Source organism: Stenella coeruleoalba, assembly GCF_951394435.1.
Source record: "Stenella coeruleoalba genome assembly, chromosome: 15".
NCBI lineage: Eukaryota > Metazoa > Chordata > Mammalia > Artiodactyla > Delphinidae > Stenella > Stenella coeruleoalba.
Genome location: NC_137161.1, coordinates 71,834,592 through 71,853,487, shown reverse-complemented (window position 1 = coordinate 71,853,487; position 18,896 = coordinate 71,834,592). Strand labels below are relative to the sequence as shown.

General features: G+C 56.3%; 3 protein-coding genes across 3 annotated transcripts; 1 reads left to right on the top strand and 2 right to left on the bottom strand.

Annotated features, from left to right (window-relative positions):
* Window positions 1–912: 912 nt before the first annotated feature.
* PPP4C (protein phosphatase 4 catalytic subunit) lies at window positions 913–8,808 on the top strand. The gene is made up of 9 exons (XM_079943910.1): window positions 913–1,194; window positions 1,426–1,587; window positions 5,081–5,132; window positions 5,663–5,713; window positions 5,937–6,038; window positions 6,651–6,824; window positions 6,917–7,043; window positions 7,835–8,024; window positions 8,110–8,808. The coding sequence occupies exons 2-9, from the start codon at window positions 1,490–1,492 to the stop codon at window positions 8,237–8,239; spliced, it is 924 nt and encodes a 307-aa protein (XP_079800036.1). The 5' UTR covers window positions 913–1,194; window positions 1,426–1,489; the 3' UTR covers window positions 8,240–8,808.
* A 229-nt stretch (window positions 8,809–9,037) lies between these two features.
* TBX6 (T-box transcription factor 6) lies at window positions 9,038–13,209 on the bottom strand. Its single transcript, XM_079946210.1, has 8 exons — window positions 13,077–13,209; window positions 12,760–12,994; window positions 11,578–11,845; window positions 11,350–11,496; window positions 11,202–11,272; window positions 9,954–10,027; window positions 9,688–9,871; window positions 9,038–9,605 (listed from the first exon to the last, which is right to left on the bottom strand). The coding sequence occupies exons 1-8, from the start codon at window positions 13,192–13,194 to the stop codon at window positions 9,392–9,394; spliced, it is 1,311 nt and encodes a 436-aa protein (XP_079802336.1). The 5' UTR covers window positions 13,195–13,209; the 3' UTR covers window positions 9,038–9,391.
* A 1,126-nt stretch (window positions 13,210–14,335) lies between these two features.
* On the bottom strand, window positions 14,336–17,268 carry YPEL3 (yippee like 3; the record flags this gene model as incomplete). Its single annotated transcript, XM_079945775.1, is given in 5 exon segments — window positions 14,336–14,833; window positions 16,573–16,681; window positions 16,893–16,936; window positions 17,042–17,238; window positions 17,241–17,268. Coding segments are annotated over 5 exon segments (468 nt in total). The 3' UTR covers window positions 14,336–14,743.
* Window positions 17,269–18,896: the final 1,628 nt, after the last annotated feature.

The window sequence follows — 18,896 nt, the reverse complement described above, 5'->3', positions numbered from 1 at the left end:
TATAAAGTTCCTAATGACAAAGCGCCAGAAAGAGTAAGTGACAGAAGAAGAAACTAGAACTGAGGACACAGCTTTCCTGGGTTCAGATTTCAACTTTGGGGACTTCCCTGGTGGTGCAGTGGTTAAGAATCCACCTGCCAATGCAGGGGACACGGGTTCGACCCCTGGACCGGGATGATCCCACATGCCGCAGAGCAACTAAGCCCGTGCGCCACAACTGCTGAGGCTGCATGCACCCTAGAGCCCGCGAGCCACAACTACTGAAGCCGGCGTGCTGTGCTCCACAAGAGAAGCCAGCGCAATAAGTCCGCGCACTGCAATGAAGAGTAGCCCCTGCTCACTGCAACTAGAGAAAGCCCGCAGGCAGCAACGAAGACCCAACACAGCCAAACAAACAAAAACTTCAACTTCGATTCAAACCCAAAGTTCTTAGCTATGCAACCATGAACAAGTTACTTCACCTTTTTAAGCCAGTTTCCTCCTCTAAAAAAAAAGTAAAACTGAGGACAATAAGCAGCTGAGGGGTTTCAAAGGGACCATTCTGGAATCGGGGAGGTCATGTTAACTGAGGTATAGACTTGGTGTGGGGAAGGTGGACTCCTCCACTTCTAATTTCGGAGGTCCTCCACAGCAGAGACTTCTCTGGGGCCCTGGAAAGAGATCCGGACTGGAATTCCTTCACCATTGAACGAATACTTCTGTATGCCAACTGTTCCAGGCCTTGTTCAAAGTAAGCACTGGGGCTGCAAGTATTAACAGGGCAAAGTTCCATCCCTCAGGGATTGTAATGGGGGAGGCCTGCTAAAACAGGTAAACAAAAACGTGTAACTTAAAGTTACAGGGTGGAGTCCCGGCTCAGCTCCAGTTTCCCTCACTGAGATGGGGGGACAGGACTGAGGCTCCCCAACATCCCTCGCAGCGCCAATCGGCTTAGCCCACAATCACTTCCGTCCGCTTGTTGCCGACTTCCGGTTCCTTGGGCTCATTTCCATTCCCAGGCTTGAGGGGGTGGGGTAAGGGCGCGGCGTGGGAGGGGGAGTGTGTGTATGACGCCACGTCCGGCACGCGGCGGAACTAGTCTTCCTCTGCTTCCGCGGCGGGGCCGGAAGTGGGAGAGGTGGTGGCGGCGGCCCAAAGCGGAGGGAAGGGGGAAGACAGGGACCCCCGGGAGCCGGAGCCGGAGTTGCCGCGGCGGTAATAGTCTGAGACCCCTCTAGGCCACCGTACCCCGCGCGGGCCCTTTGGGCTCGACGGGAGTTAGCGGGGGTGCTGCCCGGCCTGTGGGACGCTGGGGGCCCGGGAGCCGATGTGAGGAGAGGCGGGAGTGGGGAGGCCGGGCCAGCTCCAGAATCGAGTTGCCCCCGACCCCGACCCGGCGCCCCCTAGGGACACTCTGATCCGCGGGCTTGTCTTCGCCTTTCCCAGGAGACCCCTGTGCGGTGCGGAGGGGGCGGCGGCCCCGGCTCTGACCCGCGCCGGGGGGTGGGCCATGGCGGAGATCAGCGACCTGGACCGGCAGATCGAGCAGCTGCGGCGCTGCGAGCTCATCAAGGAGAGCGAAGTTAAGGCCCTGTGCGCGAAGGCTAGGTGAGTCCTGTGGCTCCGGGGAAGAGAGGCCTGGGGTTCCGGCCTCGGGCAAATCCAGCTGAGAACTTTGGGCCTGGCTCCTCCTGGAAGCTTTCCTGGAGAGGAGCGGAATAGGGCCTCTTCCCTCGAGGAGCAGCCAGCCTGTTGGGGGAAGACAGACCTGGATGAAGTCACTTGAAGTATTAGATGATGTGTTTTCAGTGGAGTTAGTTACAGAAAGTACTTAGGAAGCTCAGGGAAACAACCCTGTCTGTCTGGGGGGGGAACAGAGAACGTTTCTTGGAGGAACTTTGGGATAGACCTCGAAGAATAAGATGATAAAAGGGAGTGTCAGCAAGAACAGGAGTTCAAGGCAGAAAAACTAAAGACTCTGTGGTTTACAGTGTTCTTTTAATTCCAATAACAACCCTAAAAGGTGGATGGAATTGATCCCATCTTACAGGTGAGGACTCTCATATTAAGCAATTAAGGGATGGATCATGAAGCCAGTTCTCCATGTCCTGTCCCTTTTCGGGCCATAATGCAAGACAGTGGAGTTGGATCACTCTCATATTCATTGTGGGAGCCTAGGAAATAGTAGCCAATAAGCCAGAGTAGAATTAAGCAAGGTGTGGAGGGAGGCCCAACTCAGTTCTGTGGCAAGTAGGGTGACGTAGTGATGAAGAACCAGGTTTTGGAATATGATGGCACTAGGTTGGAATCAGCTCTGCCAACTTCCTCGCTGTGTTGGTGATGTTGAGGTCTCTGAGACTCTGTTTCTTCATGTGGGGATAATAGTACTTAATAAGATGGTTGGTGCTTGGGATGTGCTTAGCATAGGCTTTGGTAAAATGTAAGTGCTGGACAAACGTTGGGTGTTACTGAAATTATTTTGTAGGAAGAGGGCAATGCTGATATGGACAGAAGTTATTAGAGAAGGATTATGAGAGAAGGTGGCCTTGAAAGGTGAAAATAATTTGGATGGCTGATGGGGGCAGGCCCAGTGAGGAAGGGCATTCCTAGCAGGGTGAGAATAGGAGTGGAGCCCTGAGATGTGTGGGCAGCGGTGAGGAGACCAGTTACCTGCCTCCTGAGGAACTTTCCATGGCTTCCACCATGCTGGAGAATTGTGGGGAAAGTGCCAGCAGAACCACCCCACATTGATGGAACGACAGGCCCACTGCCAGCCTGGCCTTGTACTGCCAAAGAACTTGTATCCATCTCCTTCCCACAGCCATCCAGTGAGGTTGGAATTATTAGGCCCATTTTACAGAACAGGAAGCTGTGACTCCTTGAAGCCTAGTGATTTGACCAAGGCCACCCAGAGAGAAAGTGGCCGTCGGGCTCTTTGCTTGGCTTTGCCCCACACAAACCTGTAACAGCCGGACAGGTCCTGCATGGATTTGGTGAACAGGCAGGGCCTGCTTTTAAATGCTCATCTGTGGCTCGTCATGTATTCAGTCTTCATTGCTCTTTGCAGCCCTGTGGAATAGGCAGGGCATGGGGTGAGTTTTTCACAGAGAGGACACTGAGCCTCAGAGAAGATAATGTCTTGCCCCTGGTCTCACAGCTGATCGGCGGGGAGCCTGGTTTTGGATCCAGGTCTTTGGCCATACTCCACGCTCACTGACAGCCAGGCAGACAGACATTTAGACTCTGTGAGAGGCAGCAGGGGGCTACTGAGGGGTGGAAGGGTCCTGCCCAGCTCCTAAGATGGAGCTTGGAGGTATTAGGCTCAGGCCTGAGGTGGCCATTGTAATCCCAGGCCCAATCTGGAGGAGGACCAACTCTAGCACCTGGCCATGGCCTCCTGAGGACCCACCAGGGGCCCAGGCTGAGGCTGGTCGTGTCAGGAGCTTTTGCTTGCTCAGATGGTATGGAGGCTCAAAACCTTGGAACTACAGAGGCCTGGGAGCTGAATTTGCTCTTGTGAAAAACATCAGCACATTAGAACGGCCGAGGGTTTTGAATCGGGGGTGGTCTTTGGTAGGAAGTATGGCCTTGTCACCTATAAACAGTGTGACCCTGGTCAAGTCACTCTACATCTCCAAGTCTTTGAAATCCTTACGGAGCCTGCATGAGATTCTTCATATTCAGGGTCAGGGTCTGGCGCTTTGGTCGGCAGTGTTCGTTGTGGAAGTAAAGGTGAGCAGGTGTGAGCCGTGAGAGGGCTGGTGGTGTGCTGCAGGTGACAGAGCTGGGGCCTGGTTCCCACGCTGTGCTGAGGCCTTGCTGGCACTGAGGTAGGTTGCAACCCAGAGTCTGTGGAAGGGGCTGGTATAAAGTCTCAGGAAATTGGGTCCCCGAGGTTCCAATTCAGCCACTCTCCAGCTTTGTGACCTCGATTCTGACCCTTTTTTCTCTAAAGCCTCAGTTCCTTTGTCAGATGAGGATGGAAGGAACCTCCCGAGTCAGTTGGAAAGGTCATTATAAGCAGTCACGTGGCGGATGTTTGGCACAAGACGCAGTACAGGTGGGAGAGCCTTGCTGCTGTTTGGCCCCTTGGGCCACCGCCAGCGCCTCCTGCCACTCCTGGAAACCGAGGCACACCTCCCTGGAGCCACCTTAGTCATACAGAGCACCCTAAGCCCAGGGAACTCCTGGTCTTGTGGGAGGGGACTGGCAGAGAGAGGGCTGAGCAAGTGCCTCCCACGTCAGACTAGCTTGGTAAGGGCCACACTCTGGAGCAGGCTGCCTTGGTTCAGTTTCTGCCTGTGTGACTGGCCGCTTTCTTCATCTGAGCCATAGGAATCATCACAGTGCCTGCCTTCGAGGGTGGTGGTTTGATTACCTGCATCATCTGTGCAGAGCTCTTACTACCGTCCTGGCATGTGGTATGAACTGAAGTGTTCACGGCTGCTGTGATCATCAAGGACAAAATCTAGAAACACGGCACTACTTACTATTAGGTGTCTGTAATGGACAAAGCAATGTCATGTCAAGCTCACTCAGGTAGAAGTTGACTGCACTGCAAGGAGAAAGGGAGGACAAAGTCCTCACTTCCTCTAAATAAATAATAGAAAAGCATCAACAGCGTATCACTTTGAAGGTGCCTCCGACGGCCGGCCTGCCCAGGGCGCCAGCCCTATGACTTGGGACAGTCCGGGAGGAGGCCCCTGTGGTGGGGAGAGAAGGGCTGTAAGAGCTCAGCCAAGGGCACGGTCTCTGAGCAGAGGGCCCTGTGGAGAGGAGGAGGAGGACATCTGTTTTCTGGGCGTAAGTGCTGGCTGTGTGAAAGGGAGCAGCATGGAGGGTCAAGGTCGGGAAAGTCCCAGACTCCTTGCAAAGGCTGAACGAGAGCTTGGGCTTTGGCCTGTTGGCAGCAGGGAGCCACACACAGAAGGGTCTCGAGCAGTGGGGCTGTGGTCAGGCTATCCTGGGGAAATTGCACACCTCCGACCTGCCCCCTAGAGGTTCAAGGACAGCCTCATATCCTCCCCTACCCCGCAGAAAAGGTCAGGAATAGGGTTGGGCTGGCTCAGCTTTGGTGACCCTGGTCTTCTCCTGTCTCCAGAGAGATCTTGGTGGAGGAGAGCAACGTGCAGAGGGTGGACTCGCCAGTCACAGTGAGTACCCGCTGTCCCTCCACAGCCTGGCTTGGTCTTTTAGGCACGTGGTCATTCCCGTTAATCTTGTGGGCTCTGAGGTCTACCCCTCATCCCTGAGAGCCCCATCTTCAGGGGAGCTTTGCTAGAAGAATTGGCTGTTATGGGCAGGGTCTTTGGAGTCGTTGGAGGGATGCTCTTGACCAGGGCAGAAGAACTCAGTTTGGTGAGTGATGACTCCATGTGTTCCTGTGTGTTATTAGTGACTTTATTCTGGGTGCCTGGTGGGGAGTAGGGAGAGGAGGGGGCCAGGTCCTCTGGGAGCTGCAGGTCTAGCTGGAAAGAATTGGCTCTAGCTCTCGCCCCCAGAATAGTTGGCACTCAGTGCGGGATGGGGGGATTGGAGTAGGAGAGTAGATTCTTGGCCCTGAGAAGCAGAGGCTTAGCCGAGAGAGATAAGGATCTTCTCAAGCAGTGGGTGTTTTGAAGGACAGCCCCTGGTAGCAGAGGCTTTCGGACTGTTGAGTTCCGACCTGCTTTCTCACTTCCAGGTATGCGGTGACATCCATGGACAATTCTATGACCTCAAGGAGCTGTTCAGAGTGAGTGTGGGGAAACAATGGGAAAGGTGACCTGGGGGATGACTGGAAGACCCCTTTAACTGAGAGTGGAAACTTTCGAGTTAGGTGAGTGGAGTGGAGGCCAGAGGCCCCTAGTCAGGTGGGCCCATTGTGAAAGAAGGGCCTCAACTTGACTGGAAATGGGCCACCACAGTGGGTCGGGGACAGTTTAGGACCAAGCAGAACCTTCTTCCTCCCTCCCCAGGTGGGAGGCGACGTCCCTGAGACTAACTACCTCTTCATGGGGGACTTTGTGGATCGTGGTTTCTACAGCGTCGAAACGTTCCTCCTGCTGCTGGCACTTAAGGTGGGACCCCCCGACTTCTGGACCCCAGACCTGGGCCACCTCAGGCCTGACCTGTCTGCATCCTTTCCGCCCTCATCTCCTGCCCATCCACCCCCAACTCTTGAGCTGTGCTGCTGGTGACGGACACATTCTGCTTGGGTGGTCAGAGAAGCTTTCCTTGACTTGGGGACATCTGATTGGGCCCCTGGAGGATGAGGTCAGAGGGACGGCATTGTAGGGGAGGAAATAGAGGCTCATCCAGTTCAGAAAGTGGCAAGGAGTTGAGTTCAGCTGGGTGCATTATCCATTGCGGGAGAGAGGCTGTAAGGGACCAGATGACAGTGCTCTGAGTGTCTCGCTAAGGGCTTGGTCTGTACCTGGTGGATGAAGGAGGGGCCATTAGGTTTGTAGTTGATGTGAGGGGGGCAGGAGGTGGGAGAGGATTCAGCTTTGCATCCTCTGGAGGAGGGACCGGGAGTGTGTGAGGTGGATGTAACACAGTTCAGGCAGAGGTGACATGAATCTGGGCCACGGCAGTAGTGATGAGGATGGAGCGGGGCTGGCAGATGTGAGGACATCTAGGAGCACGAGACAGAGCCTCGACCCCAGGCCTGGCATGGTGCCTACCTCCAGGTTCGCTATCCTGACCGCATCACCCTGATCCGGGGCAACCACGAAAGCCGTCAGATCACCCAGGTCTACGGCTTTTATGACGAGTGTCTGCGCAAGTACGGCTCGGTGACCGTGTGGCGCTACTGCACTGAGATCTTTGACTACCTCAGCCTGTCGGCCATCATCGATGGCAAGGTAGGCCCGCCACACAGCTCCCGGGGATGGGAGAGATGGAAGAGGCACCGGGCCTCAGCCTCCCTTCCCGCCTGTCTCGCTCTCCCCTGTAGATCTTCTGTGTGCACGGGGGCCTTTCCCCCTCCATCCAGACACTGGACCAGATCCGGACAATTGACCGAAAGCAAGAGGTGCCTCATGACGGGCCCATGTGTGACCTGCTCTGGTCCGACCCTGAAGGTGAGGGCAGGAGCTCTACTCTTAGTTTAGTGGGTGACTCGGGGTCCTGTGGTTAAAGCAGGTGCCTCGAAGGGACAGCCCAAGCCGGTGAGTTTGGGGCAGAGCAGAGCGGGGCTGGTCCTCACTGGCGTCCGTGCTTGACGGCCAACTGGCTGGCACCCTTGAGGAGGAGGAGAGCATGGGGAGCTGGGTGCTTTGAGCTGGGGGATTGGTGGGGATGTATGTCATTGCTCAGGGGCTTGTTGAGGACAAAATCATCGGCTCCCTGAATGTGAAGGGGCTTCTGCAGAGGTCAGACTCCCAGAATGGTAGCCCCCTGAGGACCCCTCACTTTGTGGGCCTCCTCAGCTAGTATGGAGCAGAGCCGGGATGAAAGCCAGGCCTCCTCATCCCCGTCTAGGGCTCTTGTGCTGTAACAGCAGCCTCCACTCCCTCGCTGCCCTGTTACTACCTCCCCGCCGGCTGGGCAGCCCGGGGTCACAGGTGCTGTCCTGGTGTGGTTACTGTCAGCACCTCCTTTCGCTCTTGTGTGTACCTGTTTGGACAGTAAATTACATGGTCACCCTGATGGTGAGGTGGCTCAACTATCAGGAAATTCTTTCTTCTTTGGAGCTTACCTGCTTCAGCATTTGCTGTCCTGCCCCCAGGCTCCCTCAACGCATTCGGGCCCTGTGCTCCTGCTGCACAGGCCTAACTGGGGGAGGGACAGGGCACTCTCCTGCAAAGGGCCGCGGATAGCCACTGATGCCCTGAAGACACCCTCTCGGCATCCCTACCCTCATCTGCCTCAGACACAACAGGCTGGGGCGTGAGCCCCCGTGGGGCTGGCTACCTATTTGGCAGTGACGTGGTGGCCCAGTTCAATGCAGCCAACGACATTGACATGATCTGCCGCGCCCACCAACTGGTGATGGAAGGTTACAAGTGGCACTTCAACGAGACTGTACTCACTGTGTGGTCAGCACCCAACTACTGCTACCGGTGAGCTGCCTGGGCTGGGAGGTTGAGGTGGGGATCTAGGCTGACCCGACCCACTCCTTTAACACTGCTGCCCTCCGACTTCCAGCTGTGGGAATGTGGCAGCCATCTTGGAGCTGGACGAGCATCTCCAGAAAGATTTCATCATCTTTGAGGCCGCTCCCCAAGAGACACGGGGCATCCCCTCCAAAAAGCCCGTGGCTGACTACTTCCTGTGACCCCTCTGGCCCCTGCCCCCTCCAGCCCCTCTGGCCCCTGGACCACTGTGACTCTGCCCTCTTCAGACGAAGGCTGGGGGGCTGTCCCCGGCTATGCTGTCCCCCCAAAAGAGGGCACTTCGCGGGTGAGGACATTTCTGGAGAGGCTTGGAGCCTTTGCTCCATGTTCCTCCTCCCGTGTCTCCCCACTTGAACCATGAAGTTTCCAATAATTTTGTTTTTCTTTTTTTTTCTTTTTTTTTTGTTTGTTTTTAGATAAAAATTTTGAGAAGAAAAAAAAAAAAGAAAAAAATCTAATAAAAGAAGAAAAATGGTCTTTGGGTTTGTGTCGGAATTGATTGGGGATGAGCAGTGGTGCCAGCGCAGCCTGGTAGACGTCAGGACATTGACTGCCCTGGAACCCCAGTCCTGCCAGCAAGGTGCGGCTCAGGCGTCAACTTGCCCAGAGCCTCCTGGTCCCCATCCAGTGACAGTGACCGCTCCCGAGGGATTCCTGAGTGCTAGGTAGAGGGGCGGGTTCTCAGGCAGCCCTATTTAATTCTCAGAACATTGAGTGTCAAGACACTGATTCCCCCGTTTTCCTGAAGAGGAAACAGGCCCAGAGTGTTGATTTACACGCACAAGGTCAAGCAGCTGGAAATGACAAGTCTAGACTGGGGCCTGGGTCTCCTCACAGAACCTGTGCTCACACAGCCCCACTCGGGGCCGAACACCGTTAGCTCAATGTTTCCAGAACACTGATGTCTTCCGAGTTTTATTAACAAAAGATACTCTAGTCCTGAGAAGAGACCGGCGTGGCTTGCACTGGGGCGAGGGGGTAGAACTTGCCGGGCCCAAGGGTGAGGCTGGGAGGTGGGAGTGCTGGTCCCAGGTCCCATTTGGCCAGGCAGAGCCTCCCTCCATTCACACTGAGGTGAGAGCCGGGAAGGGGAAGCTGGCCCCAGCTGGACTCCCAGCGGCTTAGCCAGAGCTTTGAAGCCAGAGGGGGGTAGGAGTGAAATCAAAGTGTGAAGTGGGGTGGGGGAGGCCCGAGGCAGCCATTTGGCGTGGGGGATGGGGCCAGTGGAAGTGAGGGGGCAACAGGCCTGGGGGAGGGGAACTGGAGGTTTGTGATGGAAGATGGGGAGGGAGGCAGAGGGGCTTAGCAAAGGCTCAGTACATTGGTTTGGAGCCCACATCCAGGTAAGCCCCAGGCCCAGGGTAGGGCAGAGGGAAGGGGCCCCCTTGGAGGAAGTGCGAGGCAAAGGACGCTGGGGGTGCCGCTGCTGGGTATCCTGAGCCTGGTGGCCCGGGCTGCAGCTCCAGGAAGGCAGCTGAGTAGGGGGCTGGGCGCCCAGAGTCTGGAGCCTCAGGGAAGCTGGGGTTCCTGAAGTGCAGAGAGGAATCAGAACAGGGGAGAGGGATCCCCAGCCTGGAAGAGCCCAGCCCTGTGCCCTTGCCCCACTCACCTGGTCGGAAGGTGACCAGGGGCCCCGTGGAAAGCTGCAGGGTGCAGAAGGTAGGCCTCAGCACTGGGGCCACCACAGGGAGGAGCTGGGGCCGGGGCAGCTTCCCCGGGCGCTGGGGCCTGCTCTGGATCTGACTCACGAGCGTCCCCGCCCAGGGTGGAATCACAGGGACCACCCGGTGCATCTGGGGAGACAGAAGGGACAGTGTGGGCTAAGGAGGATCAGCATCTCAGGCCTGGCCCCATCACCACTGGGCCTACACTCACCTCCACTCCCATAGGTCGCTGTGGCTACTGGCTCTGGGCCCCGCAGTTTCCTCTTCACACGGGCGTCTCGCTCCCTGGGGAACAGTGATGATGATGATGATGATGATGATGATGATTGATGATGATGATGATGACGATGATGATAATGGTGATGGTGATGATGGTAATAAGAGCACTTACCAGGTGCCAGGCATTTCACCCAGGGACCCTATCAGGTAGGTGCCACTTTATACCCATTTTACAGAAGAAGAAATGGAAGGCCAGAGAATTAAATGACTAGGAAATAGCAGAGCTGGGATTTATTCTCCACTTAACAACTTCTAATGGTTTCCTATTGCATTTAGAATCCGTGGAGACTCCTTCCCAAGCAACAAGGCCAGGGCGTGGTCTGGTCCCAGCTCATGCCACCTTGTTCACTCTGCCCATCTCCACCAGCTGCCTTTCAGCCACACTCTGGAATCCCCGTCTGTCCCCTCGTCACCTGCTTTACTCCTCCTTCTTGTCTCAGTTCAAGCATAACTTCCTCAAAGGAGGCCTCCTGACCTCCCACAGCACCACACGCCCTCCCTGATAACCTTTGTCGAGAGTGATACTGTTACATTAGTTAGGGTGATCCTTGAATGAATATCTATCTCTTCTGCCTGACTCGAAGTGTCTTGAGGGCAAGGGCCAGCTCTGAAGGGGTTAGTTAGAAGCCAGTGTGCTAACGAATGAAACCTTTACAGCCCACCATAACCTGGCTACCCATCACCTCTCTCACTCCACACCCGCCATACCGCAGGCATGCTCCCACCTCAGGGCCCTGGCATGTTCCCAGATATCCACCTGGCTCCCTCCCATACTTCCTCCGAGTCTTTTCTCAAATGTCCGCTTAGTGAGGCATTTCCAGGCCTCTTATCTAATTAAATACCTCTCTCCATTCCTTCTGATCCTCGCTTGCTTTCTTTTCTCCTTAGAACTTACCCCTAACATATTATATATTTATTTCTCTTGTCTACTCCGCCCACTAGAGTATCACCAGTTCCATGAGGGCAGGGGCTTTGGTTTGTTCACTGTTGTATCCTCACTGCCTAGAACTGTGCCTGGCACATAAGCTGGTGCTAAATAAGTATTTGTCAAATCAGTGAGTGAATACATGCTTTTACTTACATTGTGTTCCTGGCATCCAGCACAGTGCCTGGCACACAGTGGACGATTAATAAACATTTGATGAATGAATGAGTGAATGAATGAATGAATGATGCCCACCTCTTACAGTTTCTGCCATTCTCCCGGAAGCCCTTGGCAAAGGGGTTGGCTGCGATCTTCAGTTGTGTGATCTGGGGGTGCACATCCAGAGTCAAAACTCCCACAGCCTGGGCAGGGCACGGCCACCCCCTCAAGCAGGGTCACTCACCCGTGGGTTCTGGTAGGCTGTCACGGAGATGAACATGGTCTCGGGGAAGCGGAAGGAGGCAACGCCCCCCCAGTGTTGGCTGCAAAGCTGGGCGGCCCGCACCAGGTGTATGCGGGGCTGATACTTATGCATGGAGTGCAAGATCAGCTGGGAGGGAAGAAACAGGCGTGACCCCCTACCCTGGTCCCACCCCCAACCCTTATCCGGGGGTCCCAGCCTGGGCCTCACGTGGCCATGGGGGTCCAGTGTGCTGTTGGTGAGCTTGACACGATGGAAAGACACAGGCTGCCGCATCCAGTGGGCACCGGTGGCAGGAGAGTCAGGATGAATGTAAACGCGGTCAGGCAGGCGGGGCTCTGCCTTGCCGCTGGGCTCCCAGCGCCGGCCCTGCCAGCGGTAGCGAGCCCCGTCCACTGGAACCACATCCAGAAGAAACAGGTAGCGGGCCTCGGGGTCCAGGCCAGTGACTGATACTCGGCAAGCAGGGAACATGCGCCTGCACAGGGGAAGGGACGGGAGAGGCCTGGAGCTACTCAGTGGCCGGCGGTGGGCACAGCACTCGCAAGAAGGCATAGCCACTGGCTCACGCAGTTGTCACAGAAAATCGAGGGATGCGGAATCAGAACTTAGAGGGCAGGATCTTAGAGCTATAAGCTTGTCTCATCCCATTTTACAGACGAGAAACAGGACCAACGGGGTCAGGTGATCTGACCAGAGTCACACAGCAGGTTAGGAGCAGAGTCCGGACTCCTGACCCCTGGCCCCTCAAACTCCATTTGCAGAAGCAGGAGTGACACACTTTTCTTCTGGAAATCTTGCCAGGAGCCTTCTGCTCCCCACCCTGGTCTCCTCACTTGATCTCCAGCACCAGAATCTACAGCTGCTGGACAAACTTGCTTCAGAGAAAATAAAAAGGGGACTCACCACGCTAGTGCCTGAGCTCCTGGCCTAGATAAAGACTGCACACTGACCATATCCCTGCCTCCAAGGTGACCCCTGATCCTGGCCAGACTTCCCTGATGCTGGTCAGTGGCTGGCCCTTGACCCCAGTCATAGTCTGAATGCTGACTCTAGGCACAGACTGACCCCTGATCTAGGCCACATACTAACTCATAACCCAGCCCGACCTTCTGCCCCCAGCCCAGACTGACCTAGGACCCTTGCCATAGGTTAGTCCCCAAACCAGCCACAGACTCCACAGACTGACCCTTGACACTTGCCACAGAATGACCCCTGGTCCAGCCACAGAAGAACCCCTGACCCAGGCCACAGTCACACTCTGAACTCAGGCAGAGCTCTAGCCTCCCTAGGAATCCCCACACGTAGCCCCATCACCGGGGACTCTGCCTTTCCCAAGAGACCCCCACCAGGAACACACTGGGTCTTCGGACCCTGGCCCAGACCCCTCACCTCCCAGCTTTGGTGATGATCATCTCTGTTCCCACGGAGTTGAACTCTTTCCACAACTCCCGGTTGTCCAGGCTCAGGCTGACTCCGGGGAGTGGATGAAGGCTCTCTGGGGCTGGAGGGGGCGCCTCAGTGCCCAGGGTTGGGGGCAGCGGGGGTAGAGGTGGGGGAGCGGCCAGAGTTCGGGGAGCAGCCTCAATCCCGGAGAGGAAGCAATCCAGTTTGGGAGCGTCCAGATCTGGAGATGGGAGGAGAATGAGCCAGCCGAGGGCCACAGCCTCCACCCCAGTTCCTACCCAGGAGCTGCTCCCACTGCTCACCGGGGTAGCGGTAGCCCTCTGCCAGGGCAGGCGGGAAGCTGGAATCTGCTCCGGGCTGGGGGGCCCCTAGGCGGTAGCCGGTCCCCAGGGAGGGGTACAACTCTCGTGGATGGTACATGGAGTAGTCCTGTCTGGCCTCAGGTCACGCTGCCTAGAGTGCCCCAGTGCTGAGAGATGCCCCCTTTATAGCTCACAGCTCAGCCCCTTCCAGACCCAGGATCACAGCCCCTCCCCTCTTTGGGGCCCTGGAGTTAGGCTGGGGTGGAGACCCCTGGGGCCTGGAAGGGGTCCGAGAGCGGGCCGGATACCTGGGTACCCTCCCCTCCCCCCCAGGCTTCATTAGCCCCGACCCCCTGCCCCCTCATTACATAATTAACTCCTCGGCCTGATTGATCCCCGGGGCTCGACAGGGACGCAGTTTGGCGCTTCCGGCCAGCTGGTCCCCGTTCCCACGGGGGGAGCCCCGGCTAGGGATAAGCTACTGAGGGGCGGGGCCTGGACCCTGGGATGGAGCCTGGAGTCCTGGGGCAGCCCCTGGCGCCCCAGACTTTTCTGGCAGGTGACCCCCCCCCCCCTTCACTTGGAGGATGAGACTTGGAGGGACGAAGCATGACTGGAGGGAAGGAGCAGGGCTGGAGGGACGCGACCAGAGCTTGTTGTTAATGCGGGGCACCGGGGACCTCGAGGAGTCCGCAGACGAGGCCTGAACTCTGGAGTCCTTCCCAGTTCCCATTCTGAAAAACCTCCAGCCTCGGCCAAGTCTCAAAAGTTTAGAGACGCCGACAGCTCGACGATCTCTGACCGCTGACGCCCGGGTTTCCCAGAAGGTCCCGCGTTGGGGAACCCTCGGAACTACACTTCCCAGCAGGCCCAGGGCCGAGGTTTGGCGCGAAGGAAACAGGCAGGTGCCGCTGGGGCCGCTGGAAGTTGTAGTTGGGACGAGGCGGGGCGGTGAAACCCGCGGAGCAGTTGCCTCTCAGGAGAGCTGCCCCTAGGCGGCGTCAAAACGTTTAGGCTGAGAAGATGCAGATCAGCTGAGGTCAAGGCCTAGCGAGCTAGAGTGGGCGCGGGAATCTCCACCTGCAGTGAGATCCGCCCCCGGTGCTAGAGAAGGTAGCTGAGCCCCAGGAGCGAAGGCTCCCAGCTTTGACCGCCGTGCCTACCACCCCATGTTTCTGGGACTCAAAAGGGAACAGGTCTATAGAGGCAGGCATCTGCATTTAAGTCCCCCCCTTCCCGGATTCCACGTGAGCCTGGGGCTGTCTCCACTCCATGGTTTTATTATGTACAAACGCTACAGAACAAGGGGAGCAGACACGTGTGGGGTAAGAGGTGCCCGGTGGGAGGAGAATTTCACAGGGCTGATGGTGCACTGGGGCCAAGAGAGAAGCACACAGGCCATATCTATAGGGCAGGCGGGGCAGGAAGGGGTTAAAAATGAGATCCAAGCCAGCCAGATCGCAGGGAGGTGCGGGGGTGTCGTCCACCTTGTCCACCTTCTGATCTCCCCCCAAGGTCACAGTGCATGCAATAAAATATATGTACAGGAGCTGGATCCTTCCTCTGCAGAGGCCCTGATGGTCCAGAGCTCCGTTCGGGTGAAAGGAAGCCAGTGGCGCCCCCTGGCGGCCAGACAGGGCTGGAGCCACATGCATCAGGAGCAGGGGTCAGTCCCAGCCATTGTCTTTGATCATGTGGTTGAGTTCAATGATGTACTTCCCCTCTTTGTACTTCTGGCTGCTCTCGAAGGCCTGTTCCTGAAAGGAGGGGAGAGGCTGTCATCCCTGGAGCTAGGGCCTTACCAAAAGGAATAGGGGTTGGGGAGTGGATATGATTGGCCTCATTTTACATATGAAGAAACTGTCAACCAGAGAAACCAAGCCACCTGCCCACAGACACAAAGCTGGTAAATGGCAGGGCCAGGTTTCTCACTAACAGGGGACAGACAGAACTCTCTGAATCCTAGGTACTTTTTAAGTACTAATGTTGGCTCCAACAGAGAGGATATGGAAGGTTCTAAAAGATCCAGGGATGGACTTCCCTGGTGGCACAGTGGTTAAGAATCCGCCCGCCAATGCAGGGGACACGGGTTCGAGCTCTGGTCCAGGAAGATCCCACATGCCACGGAGCAACTAAGCCCGTGTGCCACAACTACTGAGCCTGCGCTCTAGAGCCCGCGAGCCTAGAGCCCTTGCTCCGCAACAAGTGAAGCCACTGCAACGAGAAGCCCACGCACTGCAACAAAGATTAGCCCGCCCTCGCCGCAACTAGAGAAAAGCCCATGCACAGCAACGAAGACCCAATGCAGCCAAAAGTTAATTAATCAATTTTAAAAATAATAATAGATAAATAAAAGATCTAGGGATTACAAACTGGTAGCCTGAGGGCCAATTTTGGCCTATACATGTGTTTTGTTTGGCCAACAGAGAGTTTAATAAAAATAACTTTCAAACAGTAAAATACGGGGTAGGCCATGCTCATTCCAGTTTGCCAGACTGACCCCCTCTCCAGATCTATGTTGCCCCTTTTGCAGATCCACAGCATCTGCTTGGCCCTGCAAGCACTTGAGTTTTTGATCTCTGGATCAGGCTACTTCTTTATTTCACTGAGGTCCAGAGAGGCCAAACCACCTGTCCAGGGACACAAAGCAAATCTGTGGCAGGGCCAGGGTTGAACTCAGGTCACGGTTCTGTCTCTGCCTGGGGCATCCACCTCACAGAGGCACCACAGCTCCAAGAGATGCCTGAGGATTCCTGTCACTTGCAGTTTCCCAAGAGCATCTTCTTTTGCTGCATCTAATCTGATCCCCGTAACAATTTTGGGTGCCAGGTGGTGGCTTTATCCTCCACTGCCAGATAAGGAAATGATGCTCAGGGTGGTGAAATCAGACCCTGAACAACAGCAGTGGCAATGAGGGCAGTGGAAAAGGAGGCTCATGGACCCAAGCTCCATGTTGCTGTGGGGTCTTGGGCAACTTCTCTGATCCTCTGAATGGCAACAGAAGCTGGGGGTCAACGGTTTGGAGTTTAAAAAAAAAAGACAAAACGAGGATTCTGGTCCCTATTCTGTTACTTACCAGCTGTGTGACCTTGGGGAAGTTACCTAACATCTCTGGGCCTTCCTTTCTTCTTCTGTAAAGTGGAGATAATAAGAGACTACCTACAGGATTGCTGTAATGAGTGAATGAGATAAGACATGCCAAGTACATAACAGTGCCTGGCACATAGGCATTCAATAAATGGTAATTCTCATTATATATCCTCATCTCTAAAATGGGAATGTTTGTGCCTGTGAGGAGAAGGATGAGTTAAGAGAAAAATTCTAAAAGCCCTTGCAGGATGTGAGAGAAGAGAACATGGTCTGGGGATGAAAAGACAGTTTGACTTGGGTGAACTGGGCCTATACACCCTGAAACACTACCAGATGACTGCTGTGAGGAGGAAGTGATATGAGGTCAGGTCAAAGGCTACCCTGGGGTCTGAGGTCACTGACTCACATATTTCCAGCCCAAAGTGGTCTTGCAGTTTTCGCAGTGGATGTCAGCAACAGCATGGAGGCCTGTCAGCAGCACCCGCTCCTCGGCTGGCCCGCAGCCCACGTTCACCCTGTGGGGACACGGGGGCAGTCCCAGGGAGGGTCCCCACCATCACAAAGCCCGCCTCTAGCTTGTATCCTACTGTGTCTGTCCTTAGCATCCAAAAGAAAGGCGATCAAAGCTTCCTGCCCAAACCAGGGGACTCTGAGAGTCTCAGTATGATGCCAGGGGTCACAAGTCACAACAGAGGTCAGGGAAAGAAAGGGAGATTGAATACTCACACAGAGTTGAAGAGGTAGGCACGCCCCTGACTACCCTGGAAGGACTAAAGGGTGGGAGGGACAAAGGAGAGGATGTCAGGGATCTTGATGGGGAGCTGCCAGGCAGCCCCTCTAGCCTCCCAGTCCAGCCCCAGCTGTGACCTGGTTACCTTGGAGATGAGGTCGTCGTGGTTGGCCAGGTGAGCACGGCAGTGGGCACAGCTATACCTCCGGTGACAATCATCCAAGTAGGCCTGAAACGTCTTGGGCTTTGAAATCCGCACCATGGCGGGGGCCGGGGGCAGTGGCCCCACGCGGGGAGCGGCCCACGGGGAGCAGAGGGAGCCCAGTGCCTGCAGCGGAGGGAGTGGGCTGTCAGGACCCGGGCCACACACATGCAGGCATGCCCTGGACCACGGGGACTCTCTCTGTCACACTTGGCTGCTTTCTCCTCTCCCCAGAGCCAGCAGCCTCTCCAGGGGCCAGAGCGATCTGAGTTTTGACTCACTGAGGAGTGCTCAAGTTGCATCAATGGGGAAACTGAGGCTAGGAGGAGCCCAAGATGAGTCACCCACCTACTTTCAGCCTCACCCCCGCTGACCTGGCAGCTGAAGCTGGAGGAAGGGGCTCTAGAGTGGATGAGCTGTCAGTTCTTCGTTTAGGGGGAACATGGAGGGGGTTAGGAATTGTATGGTCCTTAAGACCTCAGCTGAACTGCCGGAGGTGGGGACGACTTCACTTGAGGCACAGGGAGTTCACCTGGGGAGAGGATGCCTCACCCTCCTGGAGAAGGCAGGAGGCCTCAGTGAAGGTGGAGGGTCACCTGGGAGGGGACGGGCTCTTACCTGGGGGCGCTGAGGCCTTGTTTATGCCGAGGGGATCTTACCTGCATCGCGGAGCCTTACCTGAGACCCTCGGGCTCACCTGGGGCGCGGGGACGAGGGGCGGGCGCCGGGGGAGGGGGGGAAGGGGGCAGTGCTCGCCGCGGGGGCGCGGGGCGACGCGCAACCCTGACTTTGCGGGCCTCACCTCGCCTGGGCGCGCGGGGGTCCAGTCCGCCGGGGTGGCCTGGCCTGCGAGTGGGGGGCGCTCCTGGTGGGCGCCGTCCCCCCCACCCCGGCCCGGGTTCGCAGCCTCCGCGACTTGTTTACACCGAGACCAGCTGCTGCCGCCGCTGCGGCGGGAGGGGGAGGGGGACAGCCTCTGGTCCCGGCGGCCGCTGTGGCCAATCGGCGTGCGGCATGCAAATGAGGGGGCGCGTCACACAGCGGCCAGCGCAGGCCTGGGCTGCCCTTCCCCCCCTGCTCCTGGCTCAGGCCGGCCCGGAAATGCGGCTGCGGCCCGAAACCCAGGCGGCCGGCCCCACGGCCGGGGCCTCGTAGCCCCCTTTTCCTCCCGCGGTCCTCGAAGGAACGAGAATCTGAGGTACCTGACCTGACGTAGGGTTAGGAAGGAGATGGTGTCTGGACGCACGACCCCGGTAAATAATAGTCATAATTATCTGCGTTTACCCACCGCCCGTGCCCCACTCTCTTAATCCCCACAGCAATCCTAGGAGGCAGCTTCTGCTATTGTTCCCATTTTACCGGGAAACTGAGGTCCACAGAGGTCTAGCAGCTCTCCAAAGCTTATCCAGCTGATAAGAGGTAAAGCTGAGATTCTCACTTTGGCCCGATTCCATGGTTCTTGCCACAGCATCAGGGCCAGGTTCTTGGATGGGAAGAGCTAAAGGTATCCATTCGTGTTAGAACCCTGGGAGCCAGAGCCTCAGAACAAGCCGATTCCTACTGTTGTGCATCACCTCCTCCTGGCAGTCTCCTGATGTCCTGCCCATCCAGGCTGGGTTAGGTGTCTTTCCCTCTCACCTCTGAACTGGGTTGAAAATGACAATGTCCATTTAAACACGTGCCTGCCATGCTAGGCTTGTCTTGTTCCCTGCACTGGCCCCAGTACCCAGCCTGGCCTATAGTTAATAACTTCTTTGTGAAATATGTGATTCATTAAATGAATAAGGTAGGAGGGCTA